Source organism: Ranitomeya variabilis, chromosome 5, assembly GCF_051348905.1.
Source record: "Ranitomeya variabilis isolate aRanVar5 chromosome 5, aRanVar5.hap1, whole genome shotgun sequence".
Classification (NCBI taxonomy): Eukaryota; Metazoa; Chordata; class Amphibia; order Anura; family Dendrobatidae; genus Ranitomeya; species Ranitomeya variabilis.
In genome coordinates, this window is record NC_135236.1 from 17,262,785 (window position 1) to 17,287,949 (window position 25,165).

Consider the following 25,165-nt stretch of genomic DNA (forward strand, 5'->3'; position numbering starts at 1 on the left):
CAGAAGCACCTCATTCCATTATCCAATTGCATTCAACTACCCATAGATGTCGTAAAGCACCTGCAGGCCCAAGAAAACAAAAGCTGAGCATGTATCGTGAGATACATAAAGTATAATTAAATGAAAAAATTAGAAAACAAGCTAGTCCCTAATCGTTTTCCAACATCTTTTGCGCACAAAAGGTGATATCTAGATGGTCTTTCCTCACACTAAAGGGTTACAAAATGTTCGCTAAACTTATTGGCTTTCCAATTTCTTAAGACAACTATTCAACATTGAAAAAACTATTAGGCTATGTGCACACTTTGCGGCGTGCTCTGCGGGTTCTCCCGCAGCGGAATTGATAAATCTGCAGGGCAAAACCGCTGCGGTTATCCCTGCAGATTTATCGCGGTTTGTTTCGCGATTTCCGCTGCGGGATTACTCCTGTACTATTGATGCTGCATATGCAGCAATATGCAGCATCAATAGTAATGGTAAAAATAATAAAAATTGGTTATACTCACCCTCTGATGTCCGGATCTCCTCGGTGCTGCACGCGGCGCTCCCGCGGCGCTCTGGTTCCAAAGATGCTGTGCCGAGAAGGACCTTCGTGACGTCACAGTCATGTGACCGCGGCGTCATCACGGTCATGTGACCGCGACGTCACCGCAGGTCCTGCTCGCACAACAACCAGACCGGACGGCCACGGGCAGCGCTGAGAGGTGAGTATAGCATCATTTTTTTATTTTAATTCTTTTTTTTACACTATTTATGCTTCCCAGGGCCTGGAGGAGAGTCTCCTCTCCTCCACCTCGGGTACCACCCGCACATTAACCGCTTACTTCCCGCATCGTGGGCACAGCCGTTAGCGGTTCAATGCATTCCTATGGGTGCAGAATCGCAGCGATTCTGCAAAAAAGAAGTGACATGCTGCGGGTTGTAAACCGCTGCGTTTCTGCGCAGTTTTTCCCACAGCATGTGCACTGCGGTTTGCGGTTTCCATAGGGTTTACATGTTAATGTAAACGCTATGGAAACTGCTGCGGACCCGCAGCATCAAAATCGCCGCGGATCCGCGGTAAAAACCGCGAAGTGTGAACATGGCCTTACAATATAAAGGAGGCATATATAAATGTTCATTAATAACACATTTATATGATACAACCATCTGAATGGAGGTCGGAAAAGCTGAACATTTCTACATTTTCTGAGAACTTAGTCTACATTTTATAGAAATAAACAGAAATAATATTGACCTGAATTTACCAGCAACATAAAGTAAAACATGTCACAAAAAAACAGCAGACATCACTTGTGAAAGTCGACGCGTTTTGAGTCATTATCCCATAATAAACTAGGATGTTGGATATGACAAATGCTACCATGTCAGGAAGGTAAGAAGACCAGACATGGCTTAGACCAGGTGGCGTTCTTATCATTAGCTTGTCCCTCTCTTTTGTCCCCAAATATATCAGTAGGTTCTATATTATAAGAATTTACATTTCAACGCCGTCTTTACTTCGTAGATCTCTGATGAGAGACATATTGTGTATGGACAGAGCTCCAATAAACTTCTCCTTGTCACGGTTACTCCAGGATTGCATATACACATAGAGCTGCCTCAGCGCCTCTTGGGAAGATTTTATATGGCACAGGGTGTGGTATTGCTCCAAGGTCAGTAGTCTCGCTGTCGATAGATGTTCAAAGAATGGAATGATGTCCAGTGTTTGGTTTATGATAGCGTCTCTGTGTCTGTCTACAAAGCGCCCCGGTAGTAAAAAGTCACCTGCAACCACAGAATACATACTGTACATGAGATTGAGTTGTATGTACTATCATTTACTAGATTAATAATTTATTAAAATATAATGTGCAGCACAGACACAAGTGATGGCTCCTCCACCTACTTACAGTGGGTACGGAAAGTATTCAGACCCCTTTAAATTGTTCACTCTTGGTTTCATTGCAGCCATTTGATAAATTCAAAAAAGTTCATTTTTTCTCATTAATGTACACTCTACTCACCATCTTGACAGAAAAAAAACAAATGTAGAAATTTTTGCACATTTATTAAAAAAGAAAAGCTGAAATATCACATGGTCCTAAGTCTTCAGCCCCTTTGTTCAGTATTGAGTAGAAAAGCCATAAGTCTTCTTGGGAATGATGCACCAAGTTTCTCACCCCTGGATTTGGGGATCCTCGGCCATTCTTCCTTGCAGATCCTCTCAAGTTCCATCAGGTTGGATGGTGAATGTTGGTGGACAGCCATTTTCAGGTTTCACCAGAGATGCTCCATTGGGTTTAGGTCCGGGCTCTGGCTGGGCCGGTCAAGAATGGTCACAGAGTTGTTCTGAAGCCGCTCCTTTCATATTTTAGCTGTGTGCTTAGGGCCACCACTTTTCACTGTTGGGATTGTATTGGGCAGGTGATGAGCAGTGCCAGGTTTTCTCCACACATACTGCTTAGAATTATCACCAGAAAGGTCTATCTTTGTCTCATCAGACCAGAGAATCTTATTTATTATAGTCTGGGAGTCCTTCATGTGTTTTTTTAGCTCTATGCGGGCTTTCATATGTCTTGCACTGAGGAAAGGCTTTCGTCGGGCCACTGTGCAATAAAGGCCCAACTGGTGGAGGGCTGCAGTGATAGTTGACTTTGTGGAACTTTCCCCCATCTCCCTACTGCATCTGTGGAGCTCAGCCACAGTGATCTTGGGGTTTTTCGTTACCTCTCTCACCAAGGCTCTTCTCCTCTGATTGCTCAGTTTGGCTGGATGGCCAGGCAGGTCTAGGAAGACTTCTGGTGGTCTCAAACTTCTTCCATTTAAGGATTATGGAGGCCACTGTGCTGTTAGGAACCTTGAGTACTGCAGAAATTCTGTTGTAACCTTGGCCAGATCTGAGCCTTGCCGCAGTTCTGTCTCTGAGCTCCTTGGCCAGTTTCTTTGACCTTATAATTCTCTTTTGGTCTGACATGCACTGTGAGCTGTGAGGTCTTATATAAACAGGTGTGCGCCTTTACAAATCAAGTCCTATCAGTTTAATTTACACAAAGCTGGACTCCTGTGATGGAGTAGAACAATCTCCCGGAGGATCACAAGGAAATGGATAGCATGGGACTTAAATATGAGTGTCTGAGCAAAGGGGCTGAATACGTATGACCATGTGATATTTCAGTTTTATTTTTTTTAACAAATTTGCAAAAATTACTACATTTCTGTTTTTTTCAGTCAAGATGGGGTACAGAGTGTACATTAATGTGAAACAGATACATATTTTTTAATTTACCAAATGGCTGCAATGAAACTAAAAGTGAAAAATGTAAAGGGGTCTGAATACTTTCCGTACTCACTGTAGGTAACGGGTTCCCCCAATCATGTGTCCCAATGATTTTTATTGTTTAAACGGTGATATACATTGTGAAAACCATTTAGTGAGGGAGGTGGGGTAGGTAGGAGAGGGAAAGGAGGATAGGGACAGGGTACAGGGATAATATTATCGGGGGACCAAAAGATGGGGAAGCTGGGGCGTAGATGTTGAGGGTGAGGAGAAACATTAATTAGAAGGTCATGTAGGCAATTTGCGTACTAATTATATCAAATAATGATCCAAAATATATCATGTGCTTCTTAAGCTTAGAAATTCCCTTCTGTAACACTCTAATCCTTATATAAAAAAGGAAGTGAACAAAAATAGCACAAATCCAAAGAATTCAAATAAATAGACAATGTTTATTTAGATCAAAACACAAACAATAAGAACCAACCTGTAACAACCGCAGATGTGAGGGACACAAAAAGGCTACTGGCTCCTTTAAACACACTGTTGAGTGAAAATCCGTAATAATGAGGAAAACTAACCAAATGATTCAAATAAAGTGCTCAGTGCTAATACCAGAAGATTTGTCATTCCAAATTACAAATATGACAATAATCAGACAATAAACATAAGTCTATGTCACGTATTAATGGGTATGACCTCTCTCTGAGCTATAGCCAATAGTCCTTTAGGACCAAAACTGAACTAAAATATATCCTCATAAATATACTATGTGTGTGGAGTCCTGTGCCGTGTCCCTCCACCCCGATGCACATTTCATCAACACTTCCTCAGGGGGCGCCCACACGCGACGTGGCTTCCCTTTCAGAACAATGACAAAGGCTAAAGGTGTGTAGTTAGCTTTTATCCCTTAGCTCGCCCCCTCCCATATTTGTCACTGCCACTCTGGGTTGGACTGAATTCTCCTCCTCTGACCTCCTTGCTGAAATAATTCCCATTATCTAGGATGGGTAATAACTTCCTAGCGGAAGGTCCAAATGGGGTGACTGATGCCTTAATGGGTTTGTTGGGGCTGGACCGATACGGAGAGTCCAAACTTGGGTCGGCTAAGTGGTTCTGGAGAGCCTGTCTCGACAGCTCGTTATCCGGGACAGCTAGAGAAATATGAGGCACAGGTGCGTGCGGAGGGCTCCAAGGGTTCTGGTGATATATTAACTCTGAGATGCATGGTACTGTTATAATTCATCTCTAGGTGTCAATGCCCAAGTGTCAGAGTTTCATGGTACTCTCATAATCCATCTCTAGGTGTCAGTGATGCTCGGTCTAGAGCTTCCTTTGATGATGTCCGCCTTGCACAAAAGAAAGCAGGAGTTACTAGGTCTGCTACTCCTTGCCTTCATTAACACGTGGCCTCTAATTCTCTGGCCAAATGGCAAAGGTCTGTTCTTTTGAGGATTTGTGTATATCTCCCAAGGGAGGGGACCACTTCAGAATTGGGAGAGGAGATCTCTGGATAATATATTGGGCCTGAATTAATAAATCCAAAATGGAGTCTACCTCATCCCTCACAGGCTGTTTTTCAAAATTTTGCTAACAAAATTTTTGACATCTTCAGAGATACAAGTAGTCAACATGTGATGGACTACTTGAATGACATTTTGGTTTATTGATCTCATATCAAATCACACATTCTACATGTATTTATGGTATTTCAAAGACTCACGCTGTTCAGGAATGGGTACAACCCAGGTCTCTGAAGGTCTTGCAGCATTTCCTACGTTTGCCAAATACTACCGTAAATGTATTAACACACAGCACTCAACTATTTGGAAGCCATCATTGCCATTTCAGAGTTAAAAGAGCATTTCTCATCTGACCCTGTATTGGTCCAGCCTGACCTAGAACATTCTTATGTAGCACTAAGGTTAGAATGCATAAAAGGCAAATGGGGTAAATAAACAGAGTAGTAAAAAATGCAAATCCAAGGTCTGGCAATAAAGATCAGAAAATCAGAATACAGAGCACAAACACACAACTGAGATAAAAGCCACAACTGGCAAGGTCTGATAATAGCCAGCAAATACACAGGTAGTCACAAAGTATGGATGACAGCTGTTAGACAGTGCAGGCCCGGTCACATTGTCAGCTAAGCTGTGAATCACAGGATCTACAGCATGCTCCTGCCTCAGATTGGGCGATTGAGGTGTCACTTACAATACTGACAGCTCATCATGCCCCTATTCTATAAAGTAGCTGACAGATGGTGGAATCACGACAGGAGGTTGAAGCTTCAGAGATTGGAGTGCGAGATGTGTTGTCAGAGGGAACACAATCTCTCACTCAAATTCTTCTCCGTGCCTTCTTTTCACAAAAATTTTGTTGAGCCGAAATTCTGAAAACAACTACAATATAAGCATTTGTTGGCAAGCAAATGGGCCTTCAAGGAATGACACCACTTCCTTGAAGGTGCAAAATATAAAAACTCTTGTCACAGACCACAAAAATCTGACGTATGCCGAGTCAGTCAAAAGACTAAATCCTAGGCAAGCTAGATGGACTTTGTTCTTCTCTAGGTTTAATTTTGTAGTGACTTTTAGACCTGGTACAAAAAAAAAAAAAAAAAAAAAGAGTGGCCTGGGAACCAGTGGCATTTTATAAGCAGGAGTTATTAAACGAAAATCAAGGTCTGGAATTAATGTTTCCCTATCGTTTATAATTTTTTATTGTTTCTTTGGGGTTTGTTATTGGATAATGAATAGCATGATTATAAGTTTCCTTCATTGCACAGGCTGCAACATATGTGCACAACTGGAGGAGTTCCAGGGTGAATACCGCTGTGGCAGATGTTAGCATGTTAGCACCCTGAAGCTCGAGTTAGAGATCTGGAGGAGAAAAACTTAAAATATGCATATGAGGACAATTTATAATCTAGGGAGGCGGTTGTAACAGAGTGTCACCCCAGCCTGTACACATGGACCATACTGTAATCAGGCTTACATTAGCATTCCTTGCCCTGTATCTGGTGGGGGTATGCTTGTCTTTGTTTCCCTCTGCAGGGGGCGTCTACAGTACACAAACCTGTAGAGAGACTGCAGACAGGGTTTCTGGAATTTTCTTATTCCTTGGAGCTATGTTTAATGGGGTGGGTGTTGGGATCAGCCCCTTTGTTGGGCATAGATACTAAGAGTGGTAGGACACCAAGACACATGTTCTGTTAGTCGATGCTGTGTGCTTTGAAGGACAAGGATCTGCAGCTGCAGCTGGATCCTGGTATCATGTATGGAGATTGGAGATCATTCTGCCACATGGAATTGTGATGTCTCACCACCCTACTGGATTTAAGGACTGAATCTGAAGACTGTTGTTGTGAGATGACTTGCAAAGGGCTGGGATCTTAGGCTGAGGCGAGATCCCAGTGACCGTGTGTATTGTTGGAAGCTGCCACGTGGGACTGTGTTGTGCCCCTCATCTGCTGGATCTATTGAATTCACTCAAGGACTATTGCTATTTCCCTGGCGTCGGATTGCCGGGTGGCGCCCCAGGATCTACTCCCCTTCTGTGGACTCATTGTGGACGCTGCAGAATTACTTTCATTTGCGTTGTCCCAGTTTCCTGTTCTAATAAATCTTGTTGGATTGTTTATCAGTCTGGTGTCTCTTTCTGCTCTGTCGAATACCCTGTCACAAACTGGTGGCAAGCAGCGGGATCAGAGCAGAGAGAATGGAGATCAGCGGCCCAGCAACAAATGGAACCAGAACCTCAGGATACAGGAACTGGACTGTGATGAACCTACAGACAAAGGCCCGTGAATTAGGGGTCAGTTACAAAGGACTGTACAAGGATCAGCTGATTGAGGCTTTGGAAGGAGCTAGCCTTCAAGATGGTACTGGAGAGGGACTCCTAGAGCAATTGGAGGAAAGACGGGACCTGGAGGTAAATACTCTGAAAAGCCAGTGGGTTGTGTGGTATGAGGAGGAGATGGCCTTGCTGGGAGAAGAAGCCACCATAGAAGATAAACGGGAGGCTATTCGGAGAGCTCATGAAAGGCAGCTCTCTGAGGAAGCAGCTAGAGCCTACAGGCAGACCTCCACCATAACTCCCACCATGAGGGAACCTCCAAGAGTGTCCAGCAAGGACTTTAAGCCATTTAACGAGGCTGCAGGGGACATTGAGGGATTCTTCCAGGACTTTGAACATCAATGTCAATTAATGGAAGACCCGAGTCAGACATCTAGTGGGGCTTTTAGATGGTGAAGCTGCCGAAGCCTATAGATCTATGGACCCTCAGTGGAGCAGTGAGTATGACAAGGTAAAAGAGGCCATTCTTGAACATTATGCTGTAACTCCAGACACTTACAGAGCGCAGTTCCGCTCCTTAGCCAGTGAGGGGGAAGTGTATTTCAAGATATATGCCCACAGGCTCAAACAAGTGTGTCACCGCTGGCTGGAGGGAGAGGGGGCCTTGACTTGGGAGGCCTTCCTCCAGGTCATCTTAAAAGAACAGTTCTACACCAAATGCCCAGCTGAGATCTGGGAATGGGTGCGTGAGAGGAGACCAGCGACAGTGGAGCAAGCTGCTGCTTTAGCTGATGAGGTTCTCACTATCAAGCCTCATTGGAAAAATTTACTAGTGGATGGAGTAAAAACTACCAACACCCCACCACCAGTGGTCTCTTGTCCTTCAGTCCCCAAAGTTTGCTGTCCCACTAGACCACCACCTCATGTTGATACCCATGTGACCCACCTTCCAGCTAGTCCTGCCCCTTCCTCAGAAATGCTACAAGGAGAGAAAGTAGTAGAGTGCAGGTGTTATGGATGTGGGCATCCTGGGCATCTGCAGGCCACCTGCCCAGCTATACAGTGGAGAAATGGGGTTCAACCCCAACAACCACTGCATGCACAGTCACATAGATATCAGCCTCCAGGTTCCCTTATCTCCGTCCCCAGAGTGCACATGGGAAGGAGTGCGATACAGCGCAGATGTTACCGATGTGGGCAGGTTGGGCATCTGCAAGACGCCTGCCCTCAGGGTCAATTGAGGAATGACCCTGCACCAAATCGGCCTATCAATAATATACAGCCAAATACAATGGAGGAAGAGGTGCCACCGCTACAAATTGATTTGCCTAATGGCTCAGAAACCCATGTTCGACCATTAGGGGTTTATGGGGTGGGGGCCACAGCCACGAGTTCCTTTAATCCTCAAAGAAAGCATGTACAGGAGGTCATGCTGGACGGTCGGAGAGTTATTGGCTTTTGTGACTCAGGGGCATTTCTCACCATAGCGGATCCCAGAGTGGTTCGGCCAGAGGCAATACAGCATGGACCTGGGATTACCATTGAATTAGCTGGAGGCCAATGGAAGAATATCCCAAAAGCAAGCGTAGAACTGGACTTTGGCTTTGGGGTCAAGCAATGCGTGGTTGGGGTGATGAGGGGCCTGCCTGCAGATATTGTCTTAGGAAATGATGTGGGAGAGCTACAATGTCGATTTGTGGGTGCCAGAAGCAGAGTTTAAGTCAAAGAGGATGTAAAATGGAGCCCGCCTTTAAGCCTACAGCTGCACCATACAATAAAGATGAGGCAGTCGACACAAACGCTAATGGATTGTCCAGACAGGAGCCATGAGTTATGTCGGCCATGTTTACGTGTACTTGACAAGCGACCTGTTGAGGTCACTAGTATGTACACTACTTGAACGGGGAAGGGGTGGTAACAGAGTGTCACCCCAGCCTGTACACATGGACCATACTGTAATCAGGCTTACATTAGCATTCCTTGCCCTGTATCTGGTGGGGGTATGCTTGTCTTTGTTTCCCTCTGCAGGGGGCGTCTACAGTACACAAACCTGTAGAGAGACTGCAGACAGGGTTTCTGGAACTTTCTTATTCCTTGGAGCTATGTTTAATGGGGTGGGTGTTGGGATCAGCCCCTTTGTTGGGCATAGATACTAAGAGTGGTAGGACACTGTTATGGACCTGGTGGTTAGGAGCACCTGGAATGACCTGATGGTTAAACTAGACGACAGGACAAGCTCTGGGAAGTGGGATCTCTGCTGACCGCAAACTCTAATCCTATCACACACACTAGAAATAGCCGTGGAGCATACCTAACTCTCCCTAGACGCCTCTTCACAGCATAAGAGCTAACTACCCCTAAAGATAGGAAATAAAGCCTTACCTTGCCTCAGAGAAATTCTCCAAAGGAAAAGGCAGCCCCCCACAAATATTGACGGTGAGTTAAGAGGAAAGTCACAAACACAGGAATGAAACAGGTTTCAGCAAAGGAGGCCAGACTTACTAAATAGACTGAGGATAGGAAAGGAATCTATGCGGTCAGCACAAAAATCTACAAAAAGCCACGCAGAGTGTGCAAAAAGACCCCCGCACCGACTCTGCACCCAGAGCTTCCAGCTAGCAAGGCAATATCATGTTAGCAAGCTGGACTAGAACTTAGCAAGTACTAAGGAATATATTCAGTACACAATGAACAACAAATGAACTAGCAGGGACTTAGGTTCTGCTGGAGTAGACAGGTCATCAGAAAGATCCGAGAGAGATCTGGACCAGTACTGATACACTGACAGCTGGCATGAAGTAACGATCTGAGTGGAGTTAAATAGAGAAGCCAGCCTAGCCGCAAACGAGGGCAGCTGAGGAAGTAATCTCAAGGACCAGCAGTTCCACTCACAGCCACCAGAGGGAGTCCACAGACAGAACTCGCCGAAGTACCATTCATGACCACAGGAGGGAGTTCGAGAACGGAATTCACAACAGTACCCCCCCCCTTGAGGAGGGGTCACCGAACCCTCACCAGAGCCCCCAGGCTGATCAGGACGAGCCAAATGAAAGGCACGAACCAAATCGGCAGCATGGATATCGGAGGCAACAACCCAGGAATTATCCTCCTGACCATAGCCCTTCCATTTGACCAGGTACTGAAGTTTCCGTCTCGAAATACGAGAATCTAAAATCTTCACCACATATTCCAACTCCCCCTCGACCAACACCGGAGCAGGAGGGTCAACGGAGGGAACCATAGGCGCCACATATCTCCGCAACAATGACCTATGGAACACATTATGGATGGCAAAAGAAGCTGGAAGGGCCAAACGAAACGACACAGGATTGAGAATTTCAGAAATCTTATAAGGACCAATGAAACGAGGTTTAAACTTAGGAGAAGAAACCTTCATAGGGACATGACGAGACGACAACCAAACCAAATCCCCAACACAAAGTCGGGGACCAACACAGCGACGGCGGTTGGCAAAACGTTGAGCCTTCTCCTGGGACAATGTCAAATTGTCCACTACATGAGTCCAAATTTGCTGCAACCTGTTCACCACAGAATCTACACCAGGACAGTCCGAAGGCTCAACCTGCCCTGAAGAAAAACGAGGATGAAAACTAGAATTACAAAAAAAAGGCAAAACCAAAGTAGCCGAACTGGCCCGATTATTTAGGGCGTTCTCAGCCAATGACAAGAAGGTCACCCAATCATCCTGATCAGCCGAAACAAAGCATCTCAGAAAGGTCTCCAAAGTCTGATTAGTTCGTTCGGTTTGGCCATTTGTCTGAGGGTGGAAAGCCGAAGAAAAAGACAAATCAATGCCCATCTTAGCACAAAAGGACCGCCAAAACCTTGAAACAAACTGGGAACCTCTGTCCGACACGATGTTCTCCGGAATGCCATGCAAACGAACCACATGCTGGAAAAATAATGGAACCAAATCAGAGGAGGAAGGTAATTTAGGCAAGGGTACCAAATGGACCATCTTAGAGAAGCGATCACAAACCACCCAGATGACCGACATCCTTTGAGAAACAGGGAGATCTGAAATAAAATCCATGGAAACATGCGTCCAAGGCCTTTTCGGGACTGGCAAAGGCAAAAGTAACCCACTGGCACGAGAACAGCAGGGCTTGGCCCGAGCACAAGTCCCACAGGACTGCACAAAAGAACGCACATCCCGTGACAAGGACGGCCACCAAAAGGACCTAGCCACCAAATCTCTGGTACCAAAAATCCCAGGATGACCAGCCAACACCGAACAATGGACCTCAGAGATAACTCTACTAGTCCATCTATCAGGGACAAAAAGTTTAACCGCTGGACAACGGTCAGGTCTATCAGCCTGAAACTCCTGCAGCGCCCGCCGCAAATCAGGTGAGATGGCAGACAGAATTACCCCCTCTTTGAGAATACCAGCCGGCTCAGGAACTCCCGGAGAATCAGGCACAAAACTCCTTGAAAGGGCATAGGCCTTCACATTCTTAGAACCCGGAAGGTATGAAACCACAAAATCGAAACGGGAGAAAAACAGCGACCATCGAGCCTGTCTAGGATTCAACCGCTTGGCAGACTCGAGATAAGTCAGATTCTTCTGATCCGTTAAGACCACCACGCGATGCTTGGCTCCCTCAAGCCAATGTCGCTACTCCTCGAATGCCCACTTCATAGCCAACAACTCCCGATTGCCAACATCATAATTACGCTCAGCAGGCGAAAACTTTCTAGAAAAGAAAGCACATGGCTTCATCACAGAGCCATCAGAACTTCTTTGAGACAAAACAGCCCCTGCTCCAATCTCAGAAGCATCAACCTCGACCTGAAAAGGGAGCGAAACATCTGGCTGACACAACACAGGGGCCGAAGAGAAACGACGTTTCAACTCCCGAAAAGCCTCAATGGCCGCAGAGGACCAATTCACCACATCAGCACCTTTCTTGGTCAAAATCAGTCAACGGTTTAACAACACTAGAAAAATTAGCGATGAAGCGACGATAAAAATTAGCAAAGCCCAGGAATTTCTGAAGGCTCTTCAAAGATGTAGGCTGAGTCCAATCATAAATGGCCTGAACTTTAACAGGATCCATATCGATAGTAGAAGGGGAAAAAATGAAGCCCAAAAATGAAACCTTCTGAACTCCGAAGAGACATTTAGACCCCTTCACAAACAAAGAATTAGCACGAAGGACCTGGAATACCATTCTGACCTGCGTCACATGAGACTCCCAATCATCTGAAAAGACCAAAATATCATCCAAATATACAATCATGAATCTATCCAAATACTTTCGGAAGATGTCATGCATAAAAGGACTGAAACACAGATGGAGCATTAGAGAGCCCGAATGGCATCACCAGGTACTCAAAATGGCCCTCGGGCGTATTAAATGCTGTTTTCCATTCATCGCCCTGTTTAATACGCACAAGATTATACGCCCCTCGAAGATCTATCTTGGTGAACCAACTAGCCCCCTTAATCCGAGCAAACAAATCAGACAGTAGAGGCAAAGGGTACTGAAATTTGACCGTGATTTTATTGAGAAGGCGGTAATCTATACAAGGTCTCAGAGAACCATCCTTCTTGGCCACAAAAAAGAACCCTGCTCCCAACGGTGATGACGACGGGCGAATATGCCGTTTCTCCAAGGACTCCTTTATATAACTCCGCATAGCGGCGTGTTCCGGCACAGATAAATTGAAAAGTCGTCCCTTAGGAAATTTACTACCAGGAATCAAATTAATAGCACAATCACAATCCCTATGAGGAGGTAGGGCACTGGACTTGGGCTCATCAAATACATCGCGGTAATCCAACAAAAACTCAGGGACTTCAGAAGGAGTAGAAGGAGAAATTGACAACAACGGAACATCACCATGCACCCCTTGGCAACCCCAACTGGACACAGACATTGATTTCCAATCCAATACTGGATTATGGACCTGTAGCCATGGCAAACCCAACACGACCACATCATGCAAATTATGCAACACCAAAAAGCGAATATCTTCCTGATGTGCAGGAGCCATGCACATGGTCAACTGAGTCCAGTACTGAGGTTTATTCTTGGCCAAAGGCGTACCATTAATTTCCCTTAATGGAATAGGGTACTGCAAGGGCTCCAAGAAAAAACCACAGCGCCTGGCAAACTCCAAGTCCATCAAATTCAGGGCAATGCCCGAATCCACAAATGCCATAACAGAGTAGGACGACAAAGAGCAAATCAGAGTAACGGACAAAAGAAACTTAGGCTGTACAGTACCAATGGTGACAGACTTAGCGAACCGCTTAGTGCGCTTAGGACAATCAGAGATAGCATGAGTGGAGTCACCACAGTAGAAACACAGCCCATTCTGACATCTGTGTTCTTGCCGTTCAGCTCTGGTCAAAGTCCTATCACATTGCATAGGCTCAGGCCTCTGCTCAGAGGATACCGCCAAATGGCGCACAACCTTGCGCTCACGCAAGCGCCGATCGATCTGAATGGCCAAGGACATTGATTCATTCAGACCAGCAGGCGTGGGGAACCCCACCATAACATCCTTAAGGGTTTCAGAAAGACCCTTTCTGAAAATTGCTGCAAGGGCACACTCATTCCATTGAGTAAGCACAGACCACTTTCTAAACTTCTGGCAATATACCTCCGCTTCATCCTGACCCTGACACAAAGCCAGCAAGATTTTCTCTGCCTGATCCACAGAATTAGGTTCATCATAAAGTAATCCAAGCGCCAGAAAAAACGCATCTACATTAAGCAATGCAGGATCTCCTGGCGCAAGGGAGAATGCCCAGTCTTGAGGGTCGCCACGTAGCAAAGAAATAATGATTTTTACTTGCTGAATGGGATCACCAGAGGAGCGGGGTTTCAAAGCAAGAAACAGTGTACAATTATTTTTGAAATTCAGAAATTTAGATCTATCCCCAGAAAACATCAGGAATTGGAATTCTAGGCTCTAACATCGGATTCTGAACTACATAATCTTGAATGCTTTGTACCCTTGCAGCGAGTTGATCAACACAAGAGGACAGACCTTGAATGTCCATATCTACACCTGAGTCCTGAACCACCCAGAGATTAAGGGGAAAAGAAAGACAAAACACACTGCAGAGAAAAAAAATGGTCTCAGAACTTCTCTTATCCCTCTATTGAGATGCATTAACACTTTGTGGGCCAGCTATACTGTTATGGACCTGGTGGTTAGGAGCACCTGGAATGACCTGATGGTTAAACTAGACGACAGGACAAGCTCTGGGAAGTGGGATCTCTGCTGACTGCAAACTCTAATCCTATCACACACACTAGAAATAGCCGTGGAGCGTACCTAACTCTCCCTAGACGCCTCTTCACAGCCTAAGAGCTAACTACCCCTAAAGATAGGAAATAAAGCCTTACCTTGCCTCAGAGAAATTCCCCAAAGGAAAAGGCAGCCCCCCACAAATATTGACGGTGAGTTAAGAGGAAAGTCACAAACACAGGAATGAAACAGGTTTTAGCAAAGGAGGCCAGACTTACTAAATAGACTGAGGATAGGAAAGGAATCTATGCGGTCAGCACAAAAATCTACAAAAAGCCACGCAGAGTGTGCAAAAAGACCCCCGCACCGACTCACGGTGCGGAGGTGCCACTCTGCACCCAGAGCTTCCAGCTAGCAAGGCAATATCATGTTAGCAAGTTGGACTAGAACTTAGCAAGTACTAAGAAATATATTCAGTACACAATGAACAACAAATTAACTAGCAGGGACTTAGCTTCTGCTGGAGTAGACAGGTCATCAGAAAGATCCGAGAGAGATCTGGACCAGTACTGATACATTGACAGCTGGCATGAAGTAACGATCTGAGTGGAGTTAAATAGAGAAGCCAGGATAGCTGCAAACGAGGGCAGCTGTGGAAGTAATCTCAAGGACCAGCAGTTCCACTCACAGCCACCAGAGGGAGTCCACGGACAGAACTCGCCGAAGTACCATTCATGACCACAGGAGAGCGTTCGAGAACGGAATTCACAACAGGACACCAAGACACATGTTCTGTTAGTCGATGCTGTGTGCTTTGAAGGACAAGGATCTGCAGCTGCAGCTGGATCCTGGTATCATGTATGGAGATTGGAGATCATTCTGCCACACAGAATTGTGATGTCTCACCACCCTACTGGATTTAAGGACTGAATCTGAAGACTGTTGTTGTGAGGTGACTTGCAAAGGGCTGGGATCTTAGGCTGAGGCGAGATCTTTGTGACGGTGTGTATTGTTGGAAGCTGCCACGTAGAAATGTGTTGTGCCCCTCATCTGGTGGGTCTATTGAATTCACTCAAGGACTATTGCTATTTCCCTGGCGTCGGATTGCCGGGTGGCACCCCTGGATCTACTCCCTTTCTGTGGATTCATTGTGGACGCTGCATAATTACTTTCATTTGCATTGTCCCAGTTTCTTGTTCTAATAAATCTTGTTGGATTGTTTATCGGCCTGGTGTCTCTTTCTGCTCTGTCGAATACCCCGTCACAGCGTATGCTGGTTACTGAGCAAGCAATTAGTTGTGAAGATATGGAAGGTGGACAAGTGGGTCAGAACAAGCATGCCAGAAGATGGGTAATGTAGTAATGGAAAGAAGGCCACTACCATTTCTGTACACAAAAAGCAAAATTGCTATGTTTGGTGATTATGCAGGGGCTCAAAATGGACAACCCAAGACTATAAGGATACTGTTCTCCCTAATATCTGGAAGAAAAGCAGAGCTGGTAGCAGAGAGATTAATGAAGGCTTGGTTAGACAATTTGTGGTTATAGGCTATTCTATAATTTGAAAGACAAAATCATTTTTAGCCTTAACCAAATGGTTTGCTGTCTCTCTGGTGCAGGGATAGGCATGAAGTGGAAGGGAAAAATACATTTACTGTGGGGGCTGGTGATGATCCCGGGACCATGGTCCATGTGGGAAATAATGACAAAATAATTGGTAGATGAAGTATTACATTGCAAGTTGAAGAGAAGAACCCCCGAACTAGTAGTCTCTAGAAAATTGACTGTGCCATGTGCATCGCAGTAGAGACAGAGGGAAGATAGGGAGTTAAATTCAGGTCTTAAATCTTGGGTTCTTGGAATTCTGGTCTAACTTCTCATTGGAATACAGTCAGTATTCTGCAGATAAATTGCTTCTGAATGGAAAAGCGTCTGCTGATCTGGGGAGAGAATTCTAGCAAGGGTAGCAGATCATTTCAAATAGGGATAAGGAGGAGAAGACAAAAGAAGATAAAAGGGTAGATGAGTAAAAGAGGGGTCTGATTTCGTTGGAGAGTGAAGGAATGGACAGTGTGTGTAGGGGGATTAAATCAGAAGCTGAGGAGATCCATGGTTTCAAACAGTGAAGAAAAATGTGACCATAATATTTCAGGAATTGGCATTTCTTAAAGTAAATGTGGGAAAATGGATGGAACCATAATATGTTTGTAGTGTAGAGTTCTTATGGAATGTAGCTCAGTTCTTGCTCTGCCTCTATGCATGAATGATACCGTTTCAAGCGACTGGTGAAAAGCTAATGTGGTGCTCATTGTCTAAAAGGTTTCCAGGTCTTTATACCAATAAGGTTAACAAACATCTACAGTATTGTGGAAAAAATGTTAGAGATTATATAAAGGAATATGTAATTGTCAGAGAAAATTATAAATCAACAAGGTCTCTCCTGGGAGGGAGCATTCACCTCACTCCTCTCCTCACTCATATAAAATCTCCAGGAGAGGTACCTGACAATAAAAACCTCTTTTGGGTAAAAGAACCACATGTTTAAAAAGAGAGGAAATTTTGTATAGCCAAGAAGTGACCAAACTAAAATTAAAAACCCCTTTGAGGCCAAAATTAGCTACGATGACCAAATGGTTGAAGAAGGTTATCCATTCTGGGAAACAGAGTCTAGGGTTTGAGGTTTGAAGAGGGATAAATGGCTAAGATGAAAAAACCTCCTCAGACTTTGCTTCTCCAATGTACAGTTATGAATATTGGGGTGTCTGATACTGATGGAACATACATTTTGAGCTTCAGGACTAATAGAAAAAGAAGATGCATATTTTTTCATAACTGTGTAAGTAACTTATATTTTTCCTTTCACCTATGACAGCACCAGCTGAGAGATTTATATAGAATAACAATCCACCTTTGGGAGGGAGCATCATTTGTAGAATCCTTCTGCCAAAAGTTAGATCAGTCGTGGATTCCAGCCTGTAATGTCCATAGAAGGTTGAAGAAGAGGACAAAGTTATATATCTGGTCGATAGGTACCTCCACCTTATCTACCCAAGAAGTTGCAATCTCTCGAGTGAAATGAGCTTTAATGCCTTCTGTTATGGACACACTACTGGTCGAAAAAGCTGTACTGATGGCACCACTAATCCACCTTGTTAAGGTACTCTTTGAGACTTTAAGCCTTTTCCTATCCCCCTGAAAGGACACGAACAATGATAGGGTTTTCCTCCACACTTTAGTTGCTTCTATACCTATAATTAATGCTTTTCTGACATCTACTGTATGGAACTGCTCTGCTTGGGTTTTTTTGTTGTTGTACTAAAAAAAGAGTGAAGAACAATCTCCTGAGTCCTATGGAATCTCTTAGCCACCTTTTTGGTGGGTAGGCCTAGTCAAGTCTCGAGATTAGACCACTCTGTCTTCCATCACATGAGTGTATGGGGGATTTACCGATAAAGCCTGAATATGACTGACTCTACGAGCGGATGTCAGTGCTACAACTATTATGATCTTAGGAGTGAGATTCCTTTTGGAGACTTACTGTAGGGGCTAAAAGGGGTTTTTAGTTAGCACTTCTAGAACTAGATTCACATCCCAATTATTAATCTTTGGACAAGGGATCAGTCTATGACAGGATTTAATAAAGCAAACAATCCAACTATTGGCTGCTAGTTAACACCACCATTAAGCTGCAGAACAATGGAATAGAGATATCCCTGTGTCAGAAGCCAATCGACCGTCCGACATACCTTAAATGGGACAGTTTCCATCAAAAACACAAACTCTATTGTCTACAGCCAAGCCATCAGATACAATTGTATATGTTCCAACCCCATGGATAGAGATGAACACCTTGGTCACCTCAGAAAGGCCTTTTTCAATCAGGGCTACCATCCAAGAACAATTGAAAACCAGATCACAAGATTCACCAGAATATCAAGGAATCACCTGCTACATTACAAAGCTAAAGAAGAAAATAACCGGGTGCCTCTAGTAGTTACCTACAATCAAAATCTGGAAGTGCTAAGGGGAGGTGTAAAAAGATGCCCGATCACAATCCATTTTTCCAGACCTCCCACTACTGTATTTTAGGCAGCCCCCAAATCTAAGAAGTATCATTGTCAGAAGCTCCCTGTCCTCTCCAACAGCTGCAGGTACCTTTCCTTGCAACCAGAAAAAATGTAAAACCTGTCCATTTATAATGACCACAAACAAGATAAAGATCCTCAATTCACATCAGGACTATAAGATACCAGGTACATTCAGCTGCGTCACTTCTAATGTGGTGTACCTAATTATTTGCACTAAGTGTCCAACCGGGGGTCTGTATGTAGGGGAGACAGGGCATAAACCGAGAACAAGGATGAACTCTCATCACCACACATTAAGAGAAAAAAAGAATGGATATACCTGTGGCAATACATTTTTGTATGCCTGATCATAGCACCATGGACCTAAAATTACTTGTATTGAAAGGTAACTTCAAATCTCAGAGAGACAGGAGAATCTGGGAGTATAAATTTCTGACAACCTTTGACACACTTAGTGCAGGAATGAATGTGTCGCATTTATTTATGTCTTTTTACATCAATTAAGGAATTTGCACTTCAGACCTTATGGGGCATCATAACACAGAACTAGACCCCAATCAGAGAACAATAAAAAATTCACTTCTTATCTAGGTACTGTTCCAATATTTATGGACACAACTGTTTATCACTCTCCCATAATGGCAGTTCTGTGCTGTGTTGTGTATAACTATATGATTCTTCAGAATTTGTTTTAGTCTTTGCCTGATGAAGAGACGTATGTAGTCTCGAAAGCTTGCAATTTGTTACCATCTTTTCAGTTAGCCATTAAAAGGTATCAACCACTGAGGACTCTCAATTCTAAATATTTTTCTATCTACTGGCTAACACGGTACAAAGATATATATCTTTCATGTATCTTAAAATCCTGGAAGTCAACATCAATGAATGGGAAGAGCTTGCCATGGATCGTCCAGGTTGGCAGGGCAGGATCACCTCAGGAGCACGTGCAGCTGAAGATAGTAAAATCTTGGATGCAAAAAGAAAGCGTGCTGTCCGTAAGGCACAAGCAGAATCTAGTGTACTGACCACATCTACTTCCTTGTGTCAAGTATGTGGGTGAACTTTCAGGGCCTGGATTGGCCTCATCAGCCACCTCCGGACCCATAACTGAATTCCCTTCTAATCCTGAAGTCATGGTCATTTTCGACTATGAAGGACTATTATATATATGTGTGTGTATCGTATATACTCGAGTATAAGCCGAGATTTTCAGACCATTTTTTTTAGGCTGAAAGTGCCCCTCTCGGCTTATACTAGAGTCATTGTTCCAGGAGGTGGGCGGGGAGGTGGAGCAGCAGCTGTCTATCACACTCACCTGCTCCCAGCGTGTCTCTGCACGCCCCTGCTTCTCTGGCACCCGCAGCCCTTCCGGTGTTCAGCGGTCACGTGGTACTGCTCATTAAAGTGATGAATATGGATGCAACTCCACATATTCATTACTTTAATGAGCGGTACCAGTGACAGCTGCACACCGGAACAAGCTGTCGGCGCTGGAGAGACCATCAGAGAAGCAGGGACGAGCAAACCGTGCCAGGAGGGTGAGTATAACGGGGAAGGGTGAGCCGTGCGATATTCACCTGTCCCCGTTCCACTGCCGCGCGCCACGCCATCTTCCGCATCCTCTGGCTGTGACGTTCAGGTCAGAGGGCGCGATGACGTGTTTAGTGCGCAGCAGTGGAACGGGGACAGGTGAATATCGCAAGTGCCGGTGTCCCGTCCTGCTCAGGACAAGAGGTGAGTATGTCATTTTTTTTTTTTATCGCAGCAGCAGCATATGGGGCAAATGTTTCTATGGAGCACCTTATGGGGCCATAATCAACCTTTGTGCGGCATTATATGGGGCATATTTTTGTACAAAGCATCTTATGGGGCCCATTATGAACTGTATAGAGCATTATATGTGGCACAGCTTTATATGGAGCAACTATGGGGCAATAATGAACAGTATGGAGAATTATATGGGGCTCCTGATTCAATATGGATATTCAAAAAAACTTAACCTACTGATGTCTCAATTAATTTTACTTTTATTGGTAACCATTTTTATTTTTGAAATTTACCAGTAGCTGCTGCATTTCCCACCCTAGGCTTATACTCGAGTCATTAAGTTTTTCCATTGTTTGTGGCAAAATTAGGGGTCCCGGCTTATACTCAGGTCGGCTTATACTCGCTTATATACGGTATATTTTTTTAATAAATAAGTTTCAAAGAAATAAAATATTTCTCATTTCCTTATGCAGTGGAGGGAGTAATAGATTTGATCATGTTTACTTACTTGATTTCTGAAATTTCGATGAGTTTTCCCTCATTTTCAGGTCATAAATAACATCGGGATTAGAATTGTAGAACACTTGACAAACAGTGTCCTTGTCTTCGTCATCCCAATCTCTGATCACATCATACAGAAGTCTCATCATGACCTTGGCGTTTGGTCTACTCTGTCTGTAATCAAAGCCTTCACTTATCAGCAGATCTTCATGGCACAGATGATTTATAACTGGATGGACGTACATTATTCTTTTAATCAGATACTCTTTGTATTTCTCCAGAATTTGACTTCCAGCTGTAGAGAGACAAAATTAAAAAATTCACCAGGATTGGGACAAACCAGATCACACATTGAGGCTGCTCAAAGCCCATTTTATCATCCTCCGATTGACCTTTTGGGACATTAATTATGTAATTCCTGTATGTTACAATGAGATATCAGTGTAGGATTTTCTTACACTTTGCCTGTGTATGTTGACAATAGAGAGGGGGAATTATTATTTTTTTTTTATCTGAATTTGACTTCTTCAAAAAATTTGAATTGCGGAGAATAAATTTGCTGTAAATCTGAAAACTGCGTAAACCAAAAAAGAAAACAACCCTTAAAATGTAACTTTTAATACTCAATGTTGTTAAGAACAATACATTCACAATTTTTTAGAAAAATAGACATAAAAGTAGCACCTCCCAGGCCCTTGAGATAGGGGAATATTGTATGAATATCAGACAAGGGATTAAACACAGTGTGGTGCAGCAATGCTATACTGGCACCAAGGGGTCCCTTATACACGGATGGCCTACCTAGCAGTGGAGGTTGGCACCCTAAAATCAATGTACAATCCCATAAAGTCCCTGCATGCCCCTAACAATAACCCAACATGCACACAGTATACAGCTTGTTGTCTATGATGCCGATAGGCTGTGTCTATAAAAGAAAATGTCTCTGTAGAGGCCAGGGAGCCCGAGGTTAATATGGCTGAAGGTGGCGCCTCTGCTAATTAGCCAATACCCCCGGAGCTAGATCACAGCTTCCTTAGTAAAGTGCATGTGTGCTCAAGATAGATCCATAGATATATAGTGCATTTTATGCAAATGTATATAGGTCACCATTATACGCAATTTAAGGCGTTCTATGCAAAGAAGACAATTTAGAAAGCCAATTGAATTAAAAAACGATCACAATGGATCACTTAGCTGGTTGCAGTAACTTCCAGTATTGATGTCCCTTGTCCCTAAGCATTTCGCCCCCTCCTGTAATTGGGGCTCATCAGGGAACCAAAAGTAGGAGTATGCCATACTAGGACAAAAGAAAGAAACGGGCATGGGTGCCTCAATTTATTATGAGGCTACTGTAGTTACCTCTTCCGGTTTTCGGAGGAAAGAGGGGGAGGAAAAGATGGTGCCCATTAGCACGCAGATAATCATACTGTAATATTTTGCAAGTAAAGTTACAAGTGAAACAAACCAGTATATGATTTAAACCTTAGATTTATCAAAGTAAAGCCTCTTTTAACTTATACAGTAAAGTACACCCCCCAAAGTTTCTCTCCAGTATGTTGAGGGGTTAATCGGCCATGACAGGGTTGGGATTTTTGTGAGTGGTTTTAAGAGCTGGGTGGGACAGCCACTCGCCATATCTCCCTCCCAAGGGTGCGGTTGGGGACGTTCACTGTCCAGCTCCTTTTTTTCCTCTGCGGTGTGTTTGGAGACAGGGAAGTCTCCAGGCGGTAGCTCCAGTGGGAGACGAAGTGTGCTGTATCCTGGACTGTGCTGTAAGTCATCTTATGCTTTGCCATTATGCCAGAAAGGTTTATGGTGTGGATTAACCCCTTTCCGACACTGGGCATAATAGTATGCCCCAGTCAGACTCCCTCCCTTTGATGTGGGCTCCGGCGGAGAACCCACATCTTTCCCAGCAAGTGGTAGCTGTTTTGAACAGCTGACATGTGCCCGGAATAGCTGCGGTTGGAATCGCGATCCACCTGAGGCTATTAACCCATTAAATGCTGCTGTCAGCGGCATTTAACTTGCTTCTGGCCATCGGGCCTAAAACCCACCCCCCGCTGAGTCCCGTCACGCGATTGCGGGTCACCGGTTCATTGGCATGACAGCCAGAGGTCTCCTGGAAACCTCTATGGTTGTCAGTGCCGGCTTCCTGTGAGTGACACCCGGTGGTCGGCGCTCATAGCAAGCAAATAATTCTGCTATATAGAGGCGATCTGATCATTCAAAATAAAGCAAAGAAAAACATCAAACATACACATATTTGGTATCGCTGCATTCAGAATCGCCCGATCATTCAATAGAAAAAGGATTAACCTGATCGCTAAACGGCGTAGCGAGAAAAAAAGTCAAAATGCCAGCATTATGCTTTTTCGGTCGCCGAGACATTGCATTAAAATGTAATAACAGGCGATCAAAAAATCATATCTGCACCACAATGGTATCAATAAAAACGACAGTTCCGTACGCAAAAAATAAGCCCTCACCCAACCCGAGATCACAAAAAATGGAGACACTACATGTATCCGAAAATGGCGCAATTTTTTAATTTATTTTTTTAACAATGTTTGGAATTTTTTTTCACCATTTAGATTTAAAAAAAAAAAAAAAGAACCCAGACATGTTTGGTGTCTCTGGACTCGTAATGACTGGAGAATCATATTGGCAGGTCAGTTTTAGCATTTAGGGAACGTAGCAAAAAAGCCAAACAAAAATCAAGTGTGGGATTGAACTTTTTTTTGCAATTTCACCGCACTTGGAATTTTTTTCCCGTTCTCTGTTACATGACATGGTAAAATGAATGATGTCGTTCAAAAGTACAACTCGTCCCACAAAAAACAAGCCCTCACATTGCAATATTGACAGAAAAAGTAAAAAAGTTATGGCTCTGAGAAGGGGAGCAAAAAAACAAAAACCGAAAAAAACTTGATCGAGTATTGTGGGTGCTTGAGCGCCATGCACGAGTCCACCTCCCGCATGTTTTGTGGCTCTTCCCAACCAATAAACATGGGGGAATTTCTTGCCATACACAGTAATTCCGCAGCCATATTTGCTATTTGCATTACCGTGACTGGCCGGCCGCATCATGTCATCGGGTCTTATAGAAGACCCGGTGATGTGATGCTTGGCATCTCTCCACCCGCCCACCCCTCAGCACCTGAGAAGATATTTACTATCATGAACTGGTGCCGAGAGGTGAGCATGGGGAGCAGTGAACATTTACTTAATAGGGCAGCGCGTGGCCTTCACTTCTCCCGTGGTGACAGCAAGAAAACCAGAGAACTGAGAGCATCAAACGTTACATATTCTGAAAGGGCTGCCCAAACCCTATTTCAGAATATTCTTAGTATAGCACAAAAAAAGTTACCTGGCACATTCCCTTTAACGTATTAAGTAAATAAAAGGACAAGGGTTCTCTTTCATTTTTGATAACCAGCAAAGGTAAAGCAGACAGATGTGAGTTGATGTTATCAGGCTATGAAGGTCCTTGGTTATCTGGATCCTTTCAGCCAAAAAATAACAGCCCTAAAAATAATGGCATAAATAAAATTGCCTAATTGGCCCACGAAATACAAGCCACAAACTGGATTTTCTGTAAATAAAGTTACAACTCTCATCATCGTCATTGGCTCTGATGGTCGTTGCAGTCACTCCCCAGCGTCTGTGAATAGAGGTCACTTTACAGCGCCGGAGGCAGAATCGAGGAGTGAGGATTACATTGGAAATGCCTGGAAACATACTGGGTAATAAACTGATGAACAAGGGAGCGTCTCTTGTTTTTATTTCTGTCTTTTTAGGTTTTTCATGTATCCTTTTCTAGAGTACTTCTGATTCGGTGGATTACTGCAGACTTGTATGGGATTTTTTTTTTCAATACACTGGTGAACAAGATATAGTGTGGGGGAGTCTTTATTCAAATAAATAATTTTTTTCTGTGTTTTTATTTTTTTACTACCAGGTTAATAATGGGGGTGTCTGATAGACACTTCTCCATTACTAGTCCCAGGGCTTGATGCAAGATATGATTTTTGACAAATCCCAGCTGTCATCAAACCAAATCACCATTACCCCGACTGTCACCTAACCAGGGCAATGGTCCAGAATAGGTGCATCAGTTTAGATGGTGGGGCGGTTGCAGGGTGCATTTTTTTAGGCTGCTAAGGGTCCAATAACCATGGACCTTCTGAGCCTGATAATCTAAGCCCGCAGTTTGCCTGCTTTACCTTGGCTGGTTATCAAAAATAGGGGGGACCCAAAGTCATTGTAAATAATTATTTATTAAGATAAGGATAAAAACTCCTGCATAAACATACTTATAACACATTTGCTTTTTTAACTGCGGATTTACCACATCTAATATTAGTCTATGGGGTAATTTTGCACAGAACATACATAATTCCCACAAGAGAAATTGACATGATGTGGCTCAGAAACCCACTCTGCAGGTGATTTTCCGCAGCGCAAAAAAAAAAAAACACAGTAGTCATGGGATTTCTATTAATCTCATGAACTGTCTTTGCAT

At 43.9% G+C, this 25,165-nt stretch overlaps 1 protein-coding gene across 2 annotated transcripts in view; it reads right to left on the reverse strand.

The window, feature by feature from the left end:
- Positions 1 to 25,165, reverse strand: part of LOC143774202 (uncharacterized) — a 132,862-nt gene that overhangs the window by 58,330 nt on the left and 49,367 nt on the right. For both annotated transcript variants that reach the window (XM_077261577.1, XM_077261578.1), the window contains 2 exons: positions 20,648 to 20,935; positions 1,482 to 1,767 (listed from right to left, as the gene is read on the reverse strand). In XM_077261577.1, the coding sequence (XP_077117692.1) occupies positions 1,482 to 1,767; positions 20,648 to 20,935 (574 nt within the window). The remainder of the gene's footprint in view (positions 1 to 1,481; positions 1,768 to 20,647; positions 20,936 to 25,165) is intronic.